The 22,851-nt window shown below is 40.9% G+C and overlaps 2 protein-coding genes across 17 annotated transcripts in view; both read left to right on the top strand.

Annotated features, from left to right (window-relative positions):
• Nucleotides 1-6,375, top strand: part of jakmip3 (Janus kinase and microtubule interacting protein 3) — a 48,626-nt gene extending 42,251 nt beyond the window's left edge. For 7 of the 15 annotated variants that reach the window (XM_028969682.1, XM_028969681.1, XM_028969678.1 and 4 more), the window contains 4 exons: nucleotides 800-1,003; nucleotides 1,391-1,456; nucleotides 2,396-2,437; nucleotides 5,758-6,375. In XM_028969682.1, the coding sequence (XP_028825515.1) occupies nucleotides 800-1,003; nucleotides 1,391-1,456; nucleotides 2,396-2,437; nucleotides 5,758-6,069 (624 nt within the window). In that variant the 3' untranslated portion in view covers nucleotides 6,070-6,375. Of the gene's footprint in view, nucleotides 1-799; nucleotides 1,004-1,390; nucleotides 1,457-2,364; nucleotides 5,729-5,757 lie in introns of those variants that run through there. The other 8 variants (XM_028969688.1, XM_028969684.1, XM_028969687.1 and 5 more) reach the window with 6 other exon arrangements.
• A 4,075-nt stretch (nucleotides 6,376-10,450) lies between these two features.
• Nucleotides 10,451-22,611, top strand: dpysl4 (dihydropyrimidinase like 4). Of its 2 annotated transcripts, none has more exons than XM_028968359.1 (14): nucleotides 10,451-10,867; nucleotides 14,760-14,848; nucleotides 15,197-15,381; nucleotides 16,490-16,654; nucleotides 17,671-17,732; nucleotides 17,838-17,918; nucleotides 18,070-18,138; nucleotides 18,410-18,530; nucleotides 18,638-18,794; nucleotides 19,425-19,566; nucleotides 19,736-19,906; nucleotides 20,018-20,197; nucleotides 21,224-21,395; nucleotides 21,604-22,611. In XM_028968359.1, exons 1-14 carry the CDS (start codon nucleotides 10,544-10,546, stop codon nucleotides 21,693-21,695), a joined length of 2,010 nt encoding a protein of 669 aa, XP_028824192.1. In that variant the 5' UTR covers nucleotides 10,451-10,543; the 3' UTR covers nucleotides 21,696-22,611. The 2 variants fall into 2 exon arrangements, with proteins under 2 accessions (XP_028824192.1, XP_028824201.1); XM_028968368.1 differs by lacking the exon at nucleotides 10,451-10,867 and adding an exon at nucleotides 11,424-11,575.
• Nucleotides 22,612-22,851: the final 240 nt, after the last annotated feature.

Here is a 22,851-nt window from a genome sequence, read left to right as displayed (position 1 = left end):
CTCATTTTTGATGATACCAGCCCAAACCAGTACTCCACCTCCACCTTGCTGGCGTCTGAGTTGGACTGCAGCTCTCTGCCCTTTACCAATCCAGCCACGGGCCCATCAAGACTCACTCTCAATATCATCAGTCCATAAAACCTTAGAAAAATCAGTCTTGAGATATTTCTTGGCCCAGTCTTGACGTTTCAGCTTGTGTGTCTTGTTCAGTGGTGGTCGTCTTTCAGCCTTTCTTACCTTGGCCATGTCTCTGAGTATTGCACACCTTGTGCTTTTGGGCACTCCAGTGATGTTGCAGCTCTGAAATATGGCCAAACTGGTGGCAAGTGGCATCTTGGCAGCTGCACGCTTGACTTTTCTCAGTTCATGGGGGTTATTTTGCGCCTTGGTTTTTCCACACGCTTCTTGCGACCTTGTTGACTATTTTGAATGAAACGCTTGATTGTTCGATGATCACGCTTCAGAAGCTTTGCAGTTTTAAGAGTGCTGCATCCCTCTGCAAGATATCTCACTATTTTTGACTTTTCTGAGCCTGTCAAGTCCTTCTTTTGACCCATTTTGCCAAAGGAAAGGAAGTTGCCTAATAATTATGCACACCTGATATAGGGTGTGGATGTCATTAGACCACACCCCTTCTCATTACAGAGATGCACATCACCTAATATGCTTAATTGGTAGTAGGCTTTCGAGCCTATACAGCTTGGAGTAAGACAACATGCATGAAGAGGATGATGTGGACAAAATACTCATTTGCCTAATAATTCTGCGCTCCCTGTATATATGTCTCTCTCTCGCTCAGAGAATCCTGGAGCTGGAAGCGATGCTGTTTGATGCGCTGCAGCAGGAGGCGGGGGCGAAGGTGTGTGCGGTTCTGACAGAGGAGGAGCGTGAGACGCTGCAGCGCGCAGTGGAGCAGTGGAAGAGACAAGTTCTTACTGAACTGAGAGAGAGAGACACGCAGATCCTGAGAGAGCGGATGGAGCTGCTGCAGCACTCACAGCAGGTACACACACACAAAATCATGTTTGAGAGGACCCAGGATAATGATGACCTAAATTGAATCATACCCCCTAAGCAAATAATAAGGAAACTATTTGGGTCTGTCCCTGTTGTTCTTCTCACAAAACACACACACTTATAGCCACAAGGGGTGAGATTCTTCACTGCATCTGATTTGCTGCAGCTGTATAGAGTCATTGTTCTGCTTCAATTTTGCCAAATTTTATGTCAGTAGTTTTGGCATTTTGCCATTTTTTTTTCAGTTTCCTGTTCCCTAAATATGGGAAACTGACCCTGTGTCTAGGTACTTGTACTCTATTTTAGTTACTGTTGATTATGAAATCGGTTTTGTGACATCACAAGTGGACAGTACTTTTTTTTAACTTTGCAGAGAATCAAAGAACTGGAGGAATGGATAGAGGTCCAGAAACGGCAAATAAAGGAAATAGAAGAGAAGGTTGGTCCTCACGCTACAGGATTAAGCATCTCTTCAGAAATTACTCATTGTGGATGAGAGAGAAAGGACACATGCAATGTCAGGCCACCGCCTAGTGAGAATGTAACAACACCATGCAGCCCTATGTGTTTGTGTGTGCACATTGTAGTGTTGTAGTTCTCTAGACCGGTCTTGTCAATTTTTTGCGGTCTCAGTCTTGGACAATGTCTACATACACCAGGCATCTGGAGAGAAAGCAGCAGGAAAAGTAAGATAACTAATTACAAGATCATTGACTAGCTCTGCATTTCTTGTCGTCAAATTATGAAGAAAAATCTGACAAAGAATGTTGTGTATGCACTCACAGTACAGTCATTTGTTTAGGGGGAGATATTTTGTTTTTTGCAAGCAGCTTGCTCACTATTACAGTGTCCCTTAAGTACCATGAACTTGAAAAAACATTATGCCGTGACTACAATTTATTATCCTGGGCTCACAAGGTTCTGTGAGTACAGGTTTAGGACAGATATTTAATATTTCTAAAGCTTCTATAAAATAGCTATATCAAATCTGGGATATTTTAAATGAGAGACATATAAAAATATAATTGAAAAGATAATATTAATAACATTTTACAAGGGCTTTTTTCTCTACAGTTGATTTGAGGAATGTGATGTTGATTCTAGTCCTAGTCTGTTTTCAGTCTTGGTCTTGGTTTTGGTCTTGATACCCTACAGGTCTCGGTTTAGACGGTCTTGACTACAACACTAGTGTGCACATATGTTTGAGGCTCTGCATGCAGTTTTCTGTTAATTTATTGGTTAAGAATTACTACAGTACTGTCCTTTTTTCATATTTTTGCTCTTTCTGGTATTCTGTACAATTTAAACTTTTCTTTCCTCTCTTTCCACCCCTCTCTCCATCTTCAGTTTTTATTTTTATTCTTGTTTTTTTCTTTAGCCTTCATCCTTTGGTCGTAGCCTCTTCAGCAAGCCAGATCAGGTTGGTAATGTTTTTTGTCTTCAGAGAGCATGTTTATTAAAGGTAATAATTGCATGAACATAAATTGGATTGGGTTATAGCATTAAAACTTCGGATGGACCGATTGCAATTTTCTTGGCTGATTCATATTTTTCATGATGTCACGTCTGTGGGCAAGGAAGGAAGCACAGAGACGGGACATCTGGGCAGATGGGATTTATTAACACAAAGGAAAAACAGCACGAGGGCCAAAACTGGGGAAACAAAAGAACAGACAGAAACGAACCTGCAGGTGTGTGGCCATTGCCAGGAGCTGAAAACATACATAGATTAAGTCACCGAGTCCACTTTAATGTCAATTAGTGCCAGGTGCAATGGATCAGGACTCCCTAATCAGGTGCATGGGCATCACAGTAACCCCCCCACCCCCAAGGGCACAGCACCGAGGCAAAGGGGTCTCCATGCCCAGGCTCTCCAATACCTCAGGTGGTCGGGGGCGCTGGTGATGCGCTACCAACCTGCTGGGGAACGCCTGGTAGAGGGGTGTGGAATCCAGGACTGGAACTGGAGGGATGAGTTCCCAGTGAGGCAGGCTCGGCAGAGCAGTTGCTGGTTGACGACTCCTTGATGCCCTATTCCACCAGCTTACCCCCGCTTCACCATTTGCTCCTCCTCGCTGCTCACCTCTTCACAGACCCGGAAGTGGTGGGGAATAACGCAGGACTCCCGCCCAGTCAGGAAGTGCACGGTGGGTGGTGCGCATGCGCCATTCGCCCACCGGTCAGCTCGTCTTTACTGACGACTTCTGGGTCTGCCTTCTCCCAGTCCACTTGGGTTTTGGCAAGGATCCTTCAGAGGTTCACACTGGTCAGCGCATGCGCAGTGGGGTACACAATCCTCGTGCCGTCATCCCATGCGTCTCCCTTGCTGCTGACCGTGTCCTCCTGGCTGTCCCTCCAACCACTCACCCACAGTGAACCCCACTTCTGGGGGTCTGGGATCACCACGGGGTCAGTCACACGACGCGGTGCAACACCCGCCAACGGATGGCATAGCTCTGTCTGGTCGTAACTCAGTCCCAGAGCAACACACCGTGGAATGCCCCAACCCCATAAGCGGCCTTCCTGCGCTCCTTGATGGCGCCCGCACTCACCGCAACTGGATGAGCTCTTCTTCTTCTTCTGCCTTTGAGTTCAGCAACATTCTGTCATGTCTACAGGCTGCCAGGGGAAGGACGGGGAAAGGAACAAACAGAAATGAATCCGCAGGCATGTGGCGATTGCCAGGAACTGAAAACATACAGAAGTCACAGAGTCCTCTTTAATGTCACAGCTTTAGACTGCCAGCTGCATTCCGGTTAAATGGAATCTTGATCCGTTAAGTCCAATTGGTGCCAGGTGCAATGGATCAGGACTCACTAATCGGGTGCATGGGCTCCTTCTGTGACAGCCCCATGGCCCTGGGGCATCACACATGAGTGTAATTGACCGATTCCAATACTAATTTTTCTTTCCAGCTAATACAAATACAAATATATTTCCTTTAATGCAAAATTACGTATTCAAAGAAAATATTGTTGAATGCCACAAATAAAAAACTGAATAAATATTTTTTTAAAATAGCAGATTCAGTACTAAAGCTGAGTGAAATTCATAAGACTGGACAAGCTGCTCCTTTTGTAGGTATGCATTATGAAATATCCAAGGTGTTGAATAAATGTGTCAGAGGTTGAATACCGTAAGTGTGCGAGAGACACTAAGAGATTGTAACATTTTACAGATGTTGTGAAGGGTGGAAGTAGGCTCACACACACAGTTCTTTTTCACACATTTTAACACTGCTCATGCCAAGGCATAATCAGTCTAGCAAAAGATGATTCTTTGTGAATATTGTCTCTTCACCATTGGCTGGCGATCCACCGCTGGGGTCAAACAGGGGGCAAACAGATGGATGCAGGCGAACATCTTGGATGCTGCAAGGCAAATAAAGGCAAATAAAGCTCTAGTTTATTTGCCTTATCATCACTAGATTATTTAGAATTTGGATAGATTTCATTATTTATTCTATACATTTAAACCTTATTGTACACTCAATTATTGTATGCATAAAAAATAGAGATGCTGTGGGATGTTTTATGCAACATTAGACAATATCTCGTGCACACTTGCACACTTGCAGACGGTTACAGACTGAACGCGGCAAGGGTGGCACTGGGCTCAGAAACTCAAAGCATCCAGCGATGCGGCAGACAATCTGCACACTGCAAAGTTGACAGAAACGTGGTCTGCTGAAGGAACATATTGGATGCTGTAGGCCTACTAGGTGTGTTTTGACAGTGAACATTGCTTGTTGTTGGCAGTGTAGGAATAGCATGTTATACCTTTAGATCCACATTTCCATCATGTGGTGGAATCATGACGGTTGTACACAGTAAACCACGACAACTTTATGAGCTGAACCTCACAGCAAGAACGACTTTTTCACTGGATGTCTGATTTACTCCAAGGTAAACAAAGCGAGACCATAACTTGTCTCTTTTACCACCACTTTTAACATAATTGTTATGCTTTGAGAAAAATAAATTGTTTGTTATAAATCTAAAAATTAATCTGTACATCATTGCTGATGTAAACCTGTAGTGTTTTGCTGGTAACATACACTGATGACATTGTCACAGTAGACGTAATGAAATAGCTCCATCTATCTCGTTGTATGTAGGCAACGTCATTGTAGCAGCATTTGCATTTACTGTCACTGTGTGCGAGTGACGATATTGTGATATGGTGTCACTCCCAGGATTCCTGTCAGCAAATCAGAATGAACTGACTAGAAACCATGCAATGTGAGCAATAAACATGTTTTTGATAAATAAATATATATAAATGTTATAATATAGCATTTGATATATCTAATGACATGTGTATATTTAACTTTAATTCAGTACTGTGCAAAAGTATTTTAAAACAATTTGATAAAATATTGATGTACCTGAATAGTTTATTGCAGAATTTCATAAATTAAAATTCCAGTTTTTTTGTTAAAATTGTATGAAGTATGAACAGAAAGTTCAAGTCCAGTCCAATATTGTTGTTATTCTGCAGTCTTTTGCTAATATTAATATGTATCAGCAAATCAGTTTCAGTTTTAACATATCGGTTTCTGAAATCAAATTAGAACATTGTTACTTGTTTTTAATAATTTTTATTAGCGTGTTCTGCATTTTTACATAATCTTTTACTGTTGGGGAATTTTTTTTTTCTTTTAACACTGGCCTGGCCTGAGCTGGCCTGATAAAATTGTCGTAATGAGTTAAATCATCATATTTTCTCATTCACCGACAGGTCCCCAGACTGTTTTCTCCATATTATAAAAGGAGGACAAGAGTTGCTATGGCCAATGACACTGATGATGGTCTACTCCTAGACTGGGAAGAACATAATCCTGGCTGCGCTGAAAGCCTGTTCAACTATGGTGCTCATCACGGTACCAAAATGAAGGACTGGTTTAGGAAAATCCTTGTGTGGAATTTCAGGACTCTTTCTCTCTCTCTTTCCCTGCTAAGCAGGCGGCGTTGGTGGCTGCTTCCCTGTGGAAGCTTGAAGGACAGTGGAGAGATGTTACCGTGGAAACCCTTCTTACTGTTTACACTCTAATGTAATATTGTTAGCCCTATGACAGTCAAATATGCTTCTAAGGAGCTGGTGCCGGCTCTTCCACTGCATCGGTCTGGGACAGAACTGTCCTAAAGCCAAACTGTGGACCTGTTACTGTCTGTCTCCTTTTTCCTAATTTAAGGGATTTTGTTTGGAAAATAAATTTCTCAGCAGAGAACTGACCATATGAGACCAACATTGTTTTTTCTGTCACACTTCCTCTCAATCTTTCCCAGAAAACCATTCCTCTTCAAAGGTTTCGGTCATCGTTTTAAAAATAAAGTGGTATTCCCGGCTTAAAACACAGGGAGAATTTTCTTTCTTTTTTTTTACATTGTTGTCTCTTAACACACTTAAAATTTGATATTTTCCTACTCTTAATTTGAGTCGCTCTGATTTAATACTTTTTTTGGCTAATTCAGGGTTAGTATTAACACCATTAAAAGACAATAATAATAAGCAATTTCATCATGCAAGTCAGTGTTTTGCAGTGTTTAATGCAATTTAGTCTTACGTTCAAATTACGTAAAATATTACAAAACGTTTTTGTAATGCACTTAAATTTTTGGTTGGCTTTTTGCCACCCCCTGGACATTACATGGCCTTTTTGGTTTGCTTGATTATTGTTGAATTTTCCTATACAGTAGTAATACTGATAATAATAAGAAATGAAGTTGGTAATGCGGTGTCTAGCAAATAGGGGGCGCTAAACCTCAAGATATTGTGAACTGGACTATTTGGGTGGTGTAAATTCTCCTTTAGATGAGGAGCAAAAAAATAAATAAATAAAATTAACTAAATCTGTGTCCTAATTTCCATCCAGCAATAAATTAGCTCCTTTTACTGCATAAATGACACCAAATAACTCTTTATGTGTCATTTTTGCCATAGGGGGTCCGTTATTATGTTTCCATATCATATAACGGCCCTTTGGATTCATGGATATGTGGAGCACATTAAAATATAATACATAATACTACTACAACAAATGGTCCTAAAATTTCAACCCATTCACGAAAAGGGTTTGTTTCCCACAAGATCAGTGTGATCAGCAGATTTTAATAAAGTTATAGCTGTCAGGAACGCTTCCTCTCAGGTCTTTTCCTCCTCCCCTCAGTCTCTCTCTCGCTCTCTGTCTCTGTCTGGTCTGCAGGTGAGGTGTCTATTTAAGGATCTGGGACCCAGATTCCAGAAAGTTGGAGTTGAGATTAACTGAGGTACCTTTACGTCTGCTGTGTGCTTTAGGGAACCTAATGGAACCTAAATTACTTTTTATCTATTTTATCTGATTCCTTTGGCTTTATTGATTTAAGTGTGTCTTACAGTGACAGAGCATGCAGAGCTTCCTGTTGATCTTTTAAGTCAGTGTGAATATCTGACATGTTTTAGCTGTGTATGGATGTTTATTAATGGTCCTTTGTCCCTTCCTTGTCCTATCTAAGATGCCAAGGGTGGTAGTAGACTAGTGGCTAACACACTCGCCTATAAAACAAAAGACCCCAAAAGATCACACTTATTACCATTGTGTCCTTGAACAAGACACTTAACCCTAAGTTGCTCCAGGAGGACTGTCCCATAATGCAGCCATACTCACTCCTCGCCAAATGAGGGTTCAATGCCTTTTTCCTTTCATTGATATGAATGATTCAAGCAATCATTTCAGATTGTTTGAAAGGGACAAATCAAACAATTTTGTGCTTTTCTGCTTCTAAACTCAATTGTGTATTCACAATCTAGACATGATTGTCATTGTGATACACTGCAGCAAAGCACACTTTGACACACAACAAAATGTATCCTCTGCGTTTAACTCGTCACCCTTACTGAGCAGTGGGCAGCCATGACAGGTGGCCAAGGAGCAGTGTGTGGGGTGTGGGGTCTGGGGCAATTTGGCGGTTCGGCATTTAAACCCACAACCTTCCGATTAAAAAGGAAGTCCGCTTCCTCACCCACTATGCCACCACTGCCTTGAGCCAGCACTCATCCAGATATAGCACAATGCCCATCCGGTGCCAGGCCTAGAGAGAGAGATGCGGACAGGGTCGGCGTGCACTATAAAAATCTGGTAGTGGGCATATCTATTATATTTAAATATATACCCTTTTTGTCATCAAATATAGCATCTGCTCTAGACAATTTTTTTTTTTTAATTGTTTGGAAAATAGATTAGCAACAATCTTTCAAGATGTATAATTGCGGAATTCTTGGGAATGTGTTAATCATTTACGATTTTAAGCATGTTATTGTTTATCAATTGTGATGACACAGTTATCAACTCTGGAGGTGTAGAACATGCTTTTCTGTAAAATTGTGAAATATCTGGGTTAGATGGACCCCAGGAGAAGCTTCGTGTCTGTGTGAAGTTGTGGCATTTTGGGACTCCGAAGACATTGCAGACTTTATATTTGCAGCACAATTTCACTTCCTTCCCTCCTTCCCATTTGAATAAAACTGAATCTTTCAGCCTTGTATAAGCACCTGTCACTGCCGCAGTGCCACCGTCAGGCCCCCAGGGGGTGTGCGGTCACCCACGAGGATAGCATATGAAGCTGGGATTGGCATTGTGTATAAACATCCGGTGGCCATGAGGACCCGCTCAACTTTTTTTTTTCCTCATTACTGCCAGCCTTTGATTCTGACTGACCCTACCTCATATCAGATGCCTAGCCTGACTCTTATTGCCAACTGATTGCTTGCATCACCCTCGGATCCCTCAGCCCTTGCATTTACCAAACCACGTCTCCCACGTCTCCCGCCCATTTGCAACTACTATGTCATCATTAAACTATTATCTTATTCAGTAAAGCTATCACTGGCAGTTTATATTGCCAGATTTCAATCCTATGCTAATATTTATATCAGAAATTAGTTTTACCTAGTTATTCTGCGAAATTGTACAAAGGCTGTTCTCCACTCAGGAATTCAGTGATTGGCAGCTTTGTTGTGCGGATATTCGTGAAACTGACGCTAATCTCTACTGGATAGACTCTCTCTCCAAATTTGACACTATGGGTGAGGTATTTTTAATCCACCAGTTGGCTCTGTGTCTGTAGACGCTCTGTGTACCATCTTGGCTCAAACTTCATACATCTAGATAATTCGGCTCTGATTCCTAAGGCAGTTTCCTTCCTCGTGATTTTCCACAAATGTCAGTGTCATGATATTTAAATGTAGGCCTCTTTATCTTATTTTCTCAAAGAGCCACATGATTTTCTCTTTTAATTCTCTTTTTATCTATATAAGGATAGAATGAAACAGATATTGTACAAAGCAAAAATTAATAAGTTGTGAGGTTTGGCCTCCATAAATCAGTTGATGATCTATGGTGACTTCCAAGAGACAATGGTGACTTCCATTGTCCATGAGACAAACAAATTTAGCTTTAATTATGTTATGGACCAAACTTTATTCTTCTTTTTTTTGAGAAATGCCTATTTCCCCTTTAGCTGGCTGCAGATGAAACTGATATGATGCACTCTGGCAGCAAAATCATAAAAGAGCTTCAGGCAAAAAATTGGCGTATCAAAACAATTACTACAGTGACCTGAATGCCGGATTCTTCCAACATCTACCAGCCTGCAAAAAAAAATTTAAAGCAGAAGCACTGGAAAAAATCTCTGTTTTTGGAATACGGTGGACAGTGGAATACCAAATTATGAACAAGCACAAATTTCAAATAATTTGGTTGGGGTCATGACAGGTCAATACACAGAATTGAGCTTGGAAAATATAAAGGTGCAGGCAGACAGGACCAGATGAACCAGGGGGCCTGACAACTAAATTACAAATGAATCTTGCCTGTTGATTTTTGGATCTACCCAATGGTAAAGAAAATGGATAACAGGACAATCAAAAAAGAACGTTTGTTCTTTTACGCCTACATTCACTGGAGTAATATTTTACCTTGGATATTTCAGCTTTCAGCAAAAAAACATGAAATGGGTTTGAATAGAAAAAAATGCAAAAAGAAGTAATAAACAGGCAAAGTTGTATTGGAACGATGTAGAGGAAGCCACATCCGTTTTTGTGCTAGATACTGTTCTAGTGTGAATTAGGCCAGTTTTATTGCTTCTCTATCAGTGTGACTGTTTTCAGCTGTAATAAAATAACTGAAAATGTTTTTTAATAATGATTAATTCTACAGACTTTGGCTAAGGAGCACATCATTCCACCACTCTACATATATGCAGATATTCCATCATCAACAGACATTTACAAAATGAAAATCGTCTGGACTGGAGTTCTGACCCATTGACGTCTGTTTCATTTTCATTTCCATTTGATCGTTTTCTGTATCGTGTCCACGTCTGATGATGTGTATGTGGAGAGTGTGTCAGGTCGTTCAGTACCCGCCCTTGTGGACAGCTCCTACCGAGACCCTCCACGACCTCCTCTTCTCCTCATTCAGCGCTGCACACTTCGACTGACATCACCTACTGCTTCTGCAGCTCTTTACCTCCAGACCTTTTGCAGCATGGCAGAGAAGAGAATTCCGCGGAGAGATGATGATGATGATGATGACGAGGGCTCTCTACTTTCCAGACTCGGCACGGACAGTCCGAAACCCCGAATGAAATTCGGCGGGATGTTCTGCAACGTGGAGGGCGCGTATGAGAACAAGACGCTGAATTTCGATTCTTTCAGCCCGGGCTCGGTGCGGAGGAGCAACACCGGCGGCGACACGGAGAGCGTCAGTAACTTCTCCAGCGTCACCGATCCCGAGCTCCGCCACAGGAACCAGCCGAACCGGGGCCACACTGTCGTGTATCCCAGTCGCGGTCACGGCGGGCGGCGCGAGGTACACATTTTATCAGAAAAATCTCTTTAACTGAGCGCTATAATCTGCGTCGTTAAGATTCTGCAACTTGAACTTCAGAGTCTGTACGTTTGCGAAGAAGAAAAAAAAACATTTTAAAAGTGAAAATCCTTCATCGTACATTTTACTTAAGTGAACAAAACACACTTTGCTCAACTCTTAATAACAGTCTTCGTACTTTTACTATTGGTAGTGGAAGAAAGCGGTAAGATTGTAATGATTAAATGTGAATAAAACACAGATATATTCCTATTTAGCTTGTATTATCCGGTTCATTATCATAGCTGCAGTAGAGCAAGGTGTGATTTAAAAGAAAAAAACCTTTTTGAGATATGTTGAAGCTGAATATTTATGAGTGCACTGATAATGTGAAAATGCCCACTTAAGGCCTGCAGGGTGCGTCCTGTATACTAAAGAGAAGAAAGAGGGGGGATCTGAATTCCACCAGGACAAAAAAAAAAAAAAAACACGGTTCCGCTCTTTACAGCGATCGCGCGGTGCACTGCGTGGTTTTATTATAGGGGAGAAAAAAAAAACGAAAAGTGAACCTTCCTGCGTCTGTCACCCTCCTCTTCCTCCTCCTCCTCCTCCTCCTCCCCCTCGTCTTCCGCTGTCTGTCTGGGAAAATCTGTGCTCCACCCGAATCGGCCGGCCGGCATGTCTTACCCGGGCAAGAAGACGCGCAGCACGGTAAGGAGCCGACACGCAGGACCACCGCGCGGACCGTTTTTTAATTCGCTTTATTGTCCCTTATTCGTTATGAAAGGAACCCTAAAGACAAAAAAAAAAACGCGCTGCAGACGCTTTGTTACTCTGTCCCCGCAAATAAGGGTTTGTTTTTCTTTCAGATCCCAAGATCTACGATTCAGTACCCGATTCGGACAATTAAATGTGACTTTTGCTAAATAAAGGAGGTTTATGAATGGGGGGTGCACGTCGGCACCTGTCTCAATGTCGTCCACCCACCACCCCAAGTCAAGCCTGCAAAAGACACACACACACCGTCATCATCATAAACATTCATATGTATGACATAGCAGACGTTTATAGAGATAATCCTGGCCGCTCCGCCGTTAAAATAAATCATGTTGGTTCTGGCGTGGACTGAAAATTCATTCATTCTTTTTCCACGATGATTGTCCCCAGCGGTCAGCGGCGGAACTGCAGGCTATTGTCTCTAACAATTAATAAGGATTCGTGAATAATGGGATATGTGATCGTTGGGTGTCTGCTGTAATATTTGACGTCTTTATCGTCACTCTTTGCTGTCTGCCGCTCCCCACCATCGTATCCTGGTGAATGTAGGACACCGGGCCGGCATGTCCTGCCAAGGCCCTGCCTTTCTGTACTGTACTCCACTCTACTGTAAGGGTCGATGTGGAACCCCTCCCTGGCCACCCTGGGGTTGCGAGATAACTGGCAGAAGAATCCGGCCCATTCCCTTCCGCCCAATTTAGTCCCAGTGTGCCGCGCGCGCTGCTCGGCACAGATGACCCACATTCCACCCATTTCGTTTAATTTCTTTTCATGCGTGGCCACTTGCAAGCCCTGGCATCTTTACAGAGCTGTTTTTACACTCTGTAAGAATGTTTAGCTGAGTCATAACGTTTTTTTATCCCATGCAGATCAGTTTGACCTCCTCCAGGCTCAGATTCTCCTGTAAAACTAACCTGTCACCAGTGCCTTGAATGTTCATATTCGGGGTTGCAGAATACAGCTAATAATGCTTCCAGACCACAAAATGTTCAAAGGCCACCATATTTATTATTAACGTTAATTAATCTGCTTAGACCGCTATAAAATACTTTAAAGGGACATGTAGCCCAAGCACAGGCAACATAAAACAGCAGCAGCCATTTTGTTCTCAAATTATAAGAATAATGTTCAAAACCCTTTTTTTGCCTTCCAGAAGCATATTTTACCACCAAAATCGAACTCAGAACTGCCCAATCTGTCAACACTGTTCACATTTTTTGGTGAGGAGAGGAGGGGTAAGCCCTTGCCCGTGTCCTCACTATCGGAGGCATTTATGTTTTATTATTTAATTTTTGAAACACCCTGAGGTACCTGGACATTCTCTGGATGTTACTATTTTCACAGAATCTTCCACTGCGACTGTGGCAAATTCATATAAAACATGTCAAGGACTGAAATTTAAAGGGGCTCTAATCCAAATCAAATAAAAAATATATCTAACTAGAATGTAGGGAATGGATTCAGCAAACATTGATGAAAATAGTCAATTACAATTTCCATGAAACCTTTCTAGCCCCAAAATACTGTTTAATGTACAAATACAGGCTTTATTTGTCTTTGAAGCATCCTTAACACCTGATGATAAAAGCATTAAACTAAATGTGTGTGTATGTGTGTGTGTGTGTGTGTGTGTGTGTGTGTATATATATGTGTGTGTGTGTGTGTGTATATCTACTTAACTGAAGCATTTCTTTCTCTATGAATTTTAGATTGTGTTGTGAAGTTCTGAAGGGAACTGAACCTTGCAAACAATTCCAAATGATCAGAACATTTGGACAAATTTTCAACAAATAAACTTTTTTTGTTCTGATGATGAATTACTGGTATAGAGAAATAAACAGAAACATCTTTAGTGAGCAGCAAAGGTAAAAAAAGGTTTGCAGTAAAATCCCTAGGTAGTGCTCCATGTTCCCCTAGAGGAAATGGGTCAGTTCTGATCCGATGTGACCGAGTTTGTCCCCCAACTGCTGGACGTATTCATTATGTCTGCTGAGGGGCGGTTGAGAAAGCGCGGTGATGTTACTTTCATGTCTGACCGACTTAGCGACCCCCACGGCACCGCGCCAAGGCCCAATGCCAGCCATGTGAAAGCTGTAATGGATGGATTTGAGGGTGAATGTGAGGCTGAATGTGTGTGCAAAGATTGAGCATTAAGACATGAGGGCAAAAAACAAGAAAGGAACATAATTTCTTTATCTGCAGAAATAAATTATTACTATAACTATGAAATGAATTTAGTGAACAGCTAAAATACCTTGTCTCCCATGAACCCTTGCATTCCTCTGTATATTTTGCTGCCTGTATGCTCTTTCAGAAAGTATTTAATAATCATTTTCAAGCACATTACATTTCAAGCATCTAATATTTACTTATTTCATGTAAACCTCAGTAGCCACTAAGAGAGTAATAAATACTGACGTGACGTGCCATTAACCTGCATTAACCTGCTTGCCAGCTAGTCCCTGCAGTTCAGCACACTCAAACAAAGCAATAGCATTTGTAAACTTTGTGTTTGTAAAATTAAGTGTGAGCGTACTTGCTCCGTGCTGCTTCTTTAAAGGGACTGTGCCATGTTGATGTGCCGCAGCCTATGATTGGCTTTTTTTAAATAGATTTTGGTTATTCACTTCTTGATTATTTTTTCCTTTTTTTGTTGTGTTTCTGGATGATAAAATTCATAATACTCAGTTCACTCATTTGATGAAAAAATGATTATACTAATACTGCCAATATCCATTCCATTCTTTAATCAGTAGTCAGCCTTTTTAGAATCTTTTTACTTCCATTGAAATATTTCTAACGTATTTACCCCAAAAAAATGAATTGCAATGAAGCAGTAAAGAAGGAAAGGAAGAGTCTTTTGGCATATTAAATAGATAAATAACGAATCTTGCCCTGGATTGTGATTCACTTGGATTGCGCCTGTCATTCATCCCAAAGCAGGAATATTCATGAGGATTTGCATTTCTTAAGCAGTGCACTGCTGTCTTTGTTCAATTTCAGACCTTATCACATCTTTTACTTCAATTCATCTCCTCAGATGCGTCTCTTTCCATTTTATGGTATTTGAACAGTAAAGCTAAAATGAAATTGTGTTCTATGATTCTCTGTTTTCCAGAGCGATCGTCTCATTATCAAAGGTGGCAAAATAGTCAACGATGACCAGTCTTTCTACGCAGACATTTATGTTGAGGATGGTGTCATTAAGTGAGTGTTAACATTAATGAATTAATGCTAAATAGTTACATTTATATTATTGTTCCCTAAATGTATTCTCAGGATGGTCTTAGAGAGCGCCATTAGCCTGACTGTCTATAGTATTATGGACAACAGCACATCTACGTTGTATTTACCCATTATAGTAAATTATTACCTGCGCATATGATATATATATATGAGAGCGCCATTAGCCTGACTGTGTATAATATTATGGACAACAGCACATTTACGTTGTATTTACCCATTATAGTAAATTATTACCTGCGCATTTGAGATATATATATAAACCATAATTTGTATAACTGTGTTGTAATGCCGATGTTCTTGTAATCTCAGACAAATTGGTGAGAATCTCATCGTGCCTAGTGGGGTCAAGACGGTGGATGCCTATGGCCACATAGTCATCCCTGGTGGCATCGACGTTAACACCAGCCTCCAGGCACCTCAGCTGGGAATGTCCCCGTCTGATGACTTCTACCACGGCACCCAGGCAGCCTTGGCAGGGGGCACCACCATGATCAGTACGTTGTCCAGTTTCTTTATTCTGTTGTTGAAGTGCCAGTATGAGGCTCGCGGAGAGGCTGTCTGATGTTGTTAGATCAGATGGAACAGGGTCACGCTGCCCTGTCACACTGTCTCACTACGCCTCACTGTCCTGCTGGAAACAGCCCCAGTTCACATTTGGGTTAAACTCATATTTAAAATTAATGTGATGCTGCAGAGTCACATTAGTTTTGGTTTGTTATCCAGATAGATAACAAACCAAAATTCTCCTGAAATGAAAATGCTTAAAATGAAAACTACACCGTAAAAAAATAAATTGGGAAACTAAAAAAAAAAAGACGGCTACAAAGCATTTTTACGATCTTTCAACTTGAGCCACAAGTAAATGGGTGAGAACAGAAGTGTAATTACAAGCAAATCTATTTTTATTTTATACAGCCAAATAAATAAAATTATAAATAAGGTTTAAAATAATAATAAGAAATTAAGTTTAGAAATCAAAACGCATGCTCATTTTGTGAAGTGAAAGTGTTATATTTTGCATTAATTTTAATAAATTTCTTTATTAAGTTTCTTCCCTCAATTGATCTAAATCAAAACACAAAAAAGTGAGATTGCTTTTGAGAACATTGCTTTTTTTCATATAGATAATTTATGCCTAGGAAACAACTTTGTTTTTAGTTTAATGATCAAGTGTACTTGTACATTAGAACAATTATGTTACACATTTATTGCATTTTTACATTTTTTTAATCTAAAATAGCTCAAAGACTTCTATCAACAAAAGCATAACATTATCTATAGTTAATGTGACCTGAAATAGTATAACATCATCAACTCTGAAGTTTACATTAATTATGTCCATGTGATGTAATGTATAACATTACAATATTACAATAATGTATATTGTCATAAGTTCAAGAAATGTGCTTTTATTTTGCTCTGTGGTTTTCTCTGTTGGTCAAATAGTAGTAGGTTATTGGGCAATGACCTCCAAATTTAAAACTGAAAGTCATTAGTGTGACTACTATCCCCATGAGCAACACACTTAACCCCATGACTGGCTGTGTAATTAGTGAAGGTTTGTGAATCTCTGATAGATGGAGCTCTGCTCTCCCCCTGCAGTCGACCACGTCGTCCCCGAACCAGGCTCTAGCCTGCTGGGTGCCTACGACCAGTGGAGGGACATTGCGGACAAGAGGAGCTGCTGTGACTACTCCCTTCATGTGGACATTACCCGCTGGCATGAGGGCCTGGCCGAGGAGCTGGAGACCCTTGTTAAGGACAAAGGTGCAGAGCTAACATTCCTGTTCTTCAGAGCTTTGTGTCCTTGTTTCAGAGTTTGTATGAATTATTCCGTTATTGAAGGATCTCTGTATTTCAGTTTTCAGGTTATGATATTGTGTTTGCCTCCTTTTCAGTTTGGTTGTGTTGGTGCCTCAGGCTTAATGAAAGTGAAATAGAAGCCTGTATTCCCCTCTGTGTCCTTTGTCTTGTGTCGTGTGTGTATATTGTCATTTGGAAAAATGTCCTATAATTGTCATTGGTGTCAAAAGAAATGCTGAGTCTTCTGCTTTTGATAGTTTGAAGTACATATATCACATAAATTCTGGTTTTCTTACATACTGTTACGTCCCTGGACGTATGCTCCCACGTGTTCTGTGTGTTTGGCTGTGTTTTTGCGTCCTGTCCCTTTTAGGTTGACTTCGTGGGAGGAGTTGAGGCCTACCAGCTCCATCTGTCATTGGTCACCTCCACCTATTTAAAGAGACTTCAGATGGTCTTCGGGAGGTCCCCAGGGTCTGCTAGGCCCTTATGCTTTTGGGAGGTCCCCAGGGTCCACGGAGATCTGCATAGAGCTCCGTTGGGGATCTCATTCGTGTTTCTTGTTTCTTTGTGTGATAGACCCTTTGTTGTTAGCCTGTTAGCTGTTAGCTTGTCATGTGCCGTTTTGGGAACTTGTACGTGTTTTAGTTATCCCTGCTGTTATCTCATCCCTTCCATTAAGCTGTTTTGATGTTAGTTAGCTGTCCTGAGTCCTCTGTCTTATTGAACCTGTTAGCACACTGTAAATAAAAGCACTGTTTGTATCGTTTGTTTGGTTGCATGTGTAACAGTGGACCTCCTCCTCTCCACACCCTTGTTGCGTTTCTGAGACCCCTAGACTTAGGAACGTGACAATACATGTAATATCAGTAACTAAAAGAAGAACAAAGACACACACACTTGCACATTATTACACATGAACAAGGAACATGCAGTACAGGAGATCTGATGCAGAGGTTTTTTTTGCATTGTTTTGACAGGAGTGAATTCATTTTTACTGTACATGGCCTATAAAGACAGATACCAGAGCACTGATACTCAGGTGAGTGTAAAAAGAATTTATGATGAAAAAATACATACAAAATCAATGTGCACGGAATAGTATTAATCTTTCTTGATTACGTGTGCCATAACTGTTGGATTACAGATCTATGAGGCGTTTGGTGTGCTGAGAGACTTGGGCGCCATTGCACAAGTGCACGCTGAGAACGGTGACATCGTACAAGAGGTACAACTTTGAGAGTGTTTCTGTCTGCATTTCTATTGCAGATGTGGTCGTGTCCTGGCAGCATTTGTTTACAACGAGCAAAGCCTGCATGACTAGTTATGAGAAGAACATGACTTTTTAACTTGTCAAGATCACTATTTTGTGTGTATAGGAACAAAAGAAACTCCTGGATATTGGCATCACTGGTCCTGAGGGACACATTCTGAGTCATCCTGAGGAGGTACATGTTTTAATATTACTCAATAAATTAATCTCCATAACTTGTTTTTTTTTTTCAATTGAGGATGAGTTGAGCTAATACTCAACCCTCTAACCCTGAGACTAAAAAAGTGTGTAAGGATACATTATGCACAAAATCATAGATTATATACTGAAGAATGTGTTTTTTACTGAATTTTGTTCTACTGATGTGCTTTAACCTTGAATGTACATTATGTGCAGAGTGAAAATCAGTCGTGTCTCATATATAATTTGTATAATTTTCCCACTAGGTGGAGACAGAGGCTGTGTACCGTGCCATCACCATTGCCAAACAGGCCAACTGCCCTCTTTACATCACTAAGGTCATGAGTAGATCAGCTGCTGATGTCATCGCTAAGGCCAGGAAAAATGGTCAGTCTGACACTCTTTTCGGGCATCAGCATTGTACAGTATTTACCTCTGCTAATCCTTTCTGAAGTAGTATCTCCAGAAATTAATTTGTCTTGTTTCTTTATAAGGTATGGTTGTGTTTGGTGAGCCAATCGCAGCCGGCCTGGGTGCTGATGGCTCACACTATTGGAGTAAAAACTGGGCCAAGGCCGCCGCCTTTGTCATGTCACCACCCCTCAGCTCAGACCCAAGTACCCCTGACTACATCTCCTCTCTGCTGTCTTGGTAATAAACTGACAGTCTAGTGTACCAGTGATCCTATGACACAAAAAATATCTAAATAATATCAGAGGTTTACTGAAATTATCATAGCTATAATTTTATAATGCATGAATTTATTTATAGTCGACATTCAGCTAATATGCCTTCTTCATGTGCCGGTTTGATGTTTACATGGTGTCTGCTCAGGGTTGCCAACTATTATCATCTGGAATGATTTGTTTCAGCAAAAAATCTCATACTCATGCAAGAAGGCTATTCAAATTTGTAAACTGACTTGAATTAATTAATCCACATTTTTTAAACTGGACTAGATAATATTATTTGTTAAAGACAGGATGCAAGTTCTGGCCATAGGAAGCAAGTTGCATTATTAGCGGTTGGAACATTGAGAGACATCCAGAGCAGGAATTTTGAAGAATGAAATAACATAGCCATTCCTCAAGTTCTTTATGAACCACACTTAAAGGATTATTAGTCCATGAGTGGGGAACCTGATCATTAGAAGGACAGGCTGGGTGCAGGTTTTTGGGATGACTTCGCTGAACCAATAAAGTTGAAAATGAGAATCTGAATCTGAGGTTGAGGGCTTTTCCTGAAATCAAGGCTTCAGTGGCGTTGTGTATTGTGTTCCAGTGGTGATCTTCAACTCACTGCCAGTGCCCACAGCACCTTTTCCACGGCACAAAAAGCAGTTGGCAAAGACAACTTCACCTTTATTCCAGAGGGCACCAATGGTGTTGAGGAGCGCATGTCCATCGTCTGGGACAAGGCTGTGGTATGGTCTTTCTCAGAACTGTGTTGTAATTGCGATGGTGTCATGTTCCACTTTATAAAGGCATCTATTTGTAGCCTAAGATATGACAACATGGCTGGTAAGCCTAAATGGGTATCGGTTTAACTAGCTAGTTAGTACATATAACTGAGTAGAGATTTGTGTGTTCTAGGTGACAGGTAAAATGGATGAGAATGAATTTGTTGCTGTGACCAGCACCAACGCAGCAAAAATCTTCAACATGTACCCTCGCAAAGGCCGAATAGCTGTTGGATCTGATGCTGACCTAGTCATCTGGAACACCAAGGAGACCAGGATTTTCTCTGCAAAATCACACAATCTGGTATGAAACTAACGATGAGACGTGCATTCACATTGTTGCCATGGTGATACAGTCAGTTATTGGGGCTGGGATGATGCTTGCTTCTGTGTGCTTTAAATCCTTTTTTTTCAGACAGTGGAGGTGAACATCTTCGAGGGAATGGAGTGCCGTGGCTGTCCTGTGGTGGTCATCAGCCAGGGTAGGATTGTCCTGGAGGATGGAAACCTGAATGTGACAGAGGGCACAGGCCGCTTTATTCCCCGGAAGGCCTTCCCCGACTACGTCTACAAGAGGATCAAGGCCCGCAGCAGAGTGAGAACAAATGCTGACTGTAAACACAGCAGAGCACAGCAGAACACATCGGGAACACTGATTATAATGCATTTACATTTACAGCATTTATCACACTTCCTTATGCTGAGCTCTTTACAGTCAGTAGTTAGAGAGACAGTCCCAATGGAGACACTCAGGTTTAAGTGTTTAGCTCAGGGACAGAATAGTAATAGGTGAGGTTCATATGATTAGATTTGCTTTATCATAGGTTATGTGCGAAAGGTCTGTGCTTAGAATTTTGTTGCAGGGAATAAAGTGGTCTTCCAAGTGGCTTTTATCACAGCGTGAGTAGACAGAATAGAAAGAGCGCATGTAGGAGGAGAAACCCAATTGCAAAGAGGTAAGTGAATCGCCAACAGTTTGCTCTGCGAGCGCGAGTCAACCAAAGCTGCAACCCCACAGGTGTAGACGCTTGCAAACCCAAAACATGAATGGGAAAAGACAGAATTGGAACAAAAAGATGAGATCTGTTGGTGCTGAAGGAGCCGAGTCAAAGTTCTGGTGAACCAAACAATGACTGAGCAATGACAGCTGGCGCCTACCAGCGTTAAATACACGATTTGTCACTCACTTCCGCGTTCTACCAGGTCACGTGAAGCCTCCTCCCTCCATGAATTGCTTTATAGCATTCAAATTTGTCAGATGTAACATTTAGCAAAGTGTCACTAATAAGAACATAGTTCTGATACAGTACAAAACAGATCCTAATTGTGCTGCTTTTGCCAGTGAAATCCAGAGACTTCAAAATGGGAGAGTACTTCCCTGTTCCATGACTGTATGCCCCAGCATGTTCTATCCAGTTTTACATGTATGTGTGCAGGTTTATACATGCTTGCTGTCTGTGTGTGTGTGTGTGTGTGTGTGTGTGTGTGTGTGTGTGTGTGTGTGTGTGTGTGTGTGTACAATCTTAAACTGTGGCAACTTAAAATATTGATTATTTTATTATAAAGTGTTTGCATTTTGTCAATAATTAACAATTATTTTCCAAAATGTTGTGTTTAAAAGATGGCTGACGCACGTGGTGTTCCACGTGGGAATTATGATGGCCCTGTCCACGATGTCATCAGTATGACCAAATCAGTCCCGTCCACTCCCACCACAAGGGGGGGTCAATGCCCAGGAAAGGGAATGACTGGACCAGCCAGAAATCTCCACCAATCAGGATTTACCTTATCCGGTACCAAGCTTTTCTTCTCTCCATATTCTCCTCTCTTTCTTCCATATTTGTGCAGCCAGTTTATTCCATACCCATCATGACCTACATTTGAAGAGAATGAGCTTCCTAATTGGAAATGCAAAGTTATGATTATATTCTTATTACAAGACAGCCCTTGACTGACTTACAAATGATCCAATTTCAAATGCTTTTATCTTCTCTAATGAAGGAACTCAAATGGACGACCACATTCCAAGACGCACAGCACAGCGGATTGTAGCGCCACCTGGTGGGAGGTCCAACATCACCTCCCTTTCGTAAATGACACTTGATGGATGGAACCAAGCAACTACTGTAGCAATCAAAAGTCCTTCACAAGACCTTCCAGGAGTTCATGGTAAAGAGTACCATGCAATTTTTACAATACTCATAATATAATGGGAATTTGCAGTAGTTTACCCCAAAAACCTACTCTCATTTATCCACTGAATGTCCTCAGTTACCACATACCCATAACATAGCATGCGTTCGATCAGTCGATAGTACATACAAGCAGCTTCCACAAATATTCCATATGTGATGACATGATGAGCAGTAACCGTAGTTGTCTCCGCTTCGCCACTTAGTGCTTTAACCACCACTCTCACCTTCATCCTGCTCGGACATTTAGTCCAGCGTTGGTCCCATTCTGATGCATTTGGAATGAAAATCACTCAGCCGTCCATGCCTGATGTGTCTTCATGTTAAACAACAACATGTAGAAACTTTAGCCAAGATAAAAGATAAAAATGTAATGGATGTAGACAAGTGTTTGTAATTGTCTGTAGATTTCCTTTCTGTGAATTTCAGTCATAATGAAAGGTTTCCAGGGATCCATTCCTGTGGGATTCCATGCCTGAATGACTGTGTTGTAGATGGATAACTGTTAATCATTCCTTCATGTGCGTGTTTTAGACATTTTGAAAAACTATCATATGGTGCTCTAAACACATTATTTCACCATTAAGACGGTATTCCAAGGCGGTGGGGAGAAAAAAAATTGCTTTTTAAACCCTGGTTTCTAATTATTTCACAAATTGTCTTTGTTTTGCCTTTGTAAATCTCCTGTTTGTACTTTTACATGGTCTAATTTTAGAAGAAAAACATTTTCTAACCCAAATACTTGAACTGTGTGTATGTTTTGTTTTAACTCTGCAATGTAATGTAATGTAATGTCATTAAATGTTGTGTATGCTCATTGGAAAGAAAATGGGATAATTTTTTCCCCTTCTGCACCTAGTCTGTAAATACACTTTGTGTACTGTAATGTGCATGGTAGGCATGTGTTTAATAAATAAAAACTAGCAAAATTTTTTGATGTTTTTTAGATAGAGGACATACCAATCATTATTTATTAGCATTGTTTATGACATAGAAGAAACATTTATGAAGTTGTCTCAGAATTTCAAATAGTTTGTGTTCTGGAAATATTCAATGA

This window comes from Denticeps clupeoides, chromosome 2, assembly GCF_900700375.1.
Source record: "Denticeps clupeoides chromosome 2, fDenClu1.1, whole genome shotgun sequence".
Lineage (NCBI taxonomy): Eukaryota > Metazoa > Chordata > Actinopteri > Clupeiformes > Denticipitidae > Denticeps > Denticeps clupeoides.
The sequence above is the reverse complement of the archived record's forward strand: the minus strand, read 5'-3'. Positions and strand labels throughout refer to the sequence as shown.

Excerpts from the sequence above, each read along its gene's own strand:
- dpysl4 (XM_028968359.1), top strand. The coding sequence starts at position 10,544 with ATGGCAGAGAAGAGAATTCCGCGGAGAGATGATGATGATGATGATGAC. Across the intron at positions 16,655-17,670 it reads GACCCTTGTTAAGGACAAAG|GAGTGAATTCATTTTTACTG; the intron begins GTGCAGAGCTAA and ends TTGTTTTGACAG. Across the intron at positions 19,567-19,735 it reads TCGTCTGGGACAAGGCTGTG|GTGACAGGTAAAATGGATGA; the intron begins GTATGGTCTTTC and ends TGTGTGTTCTAG.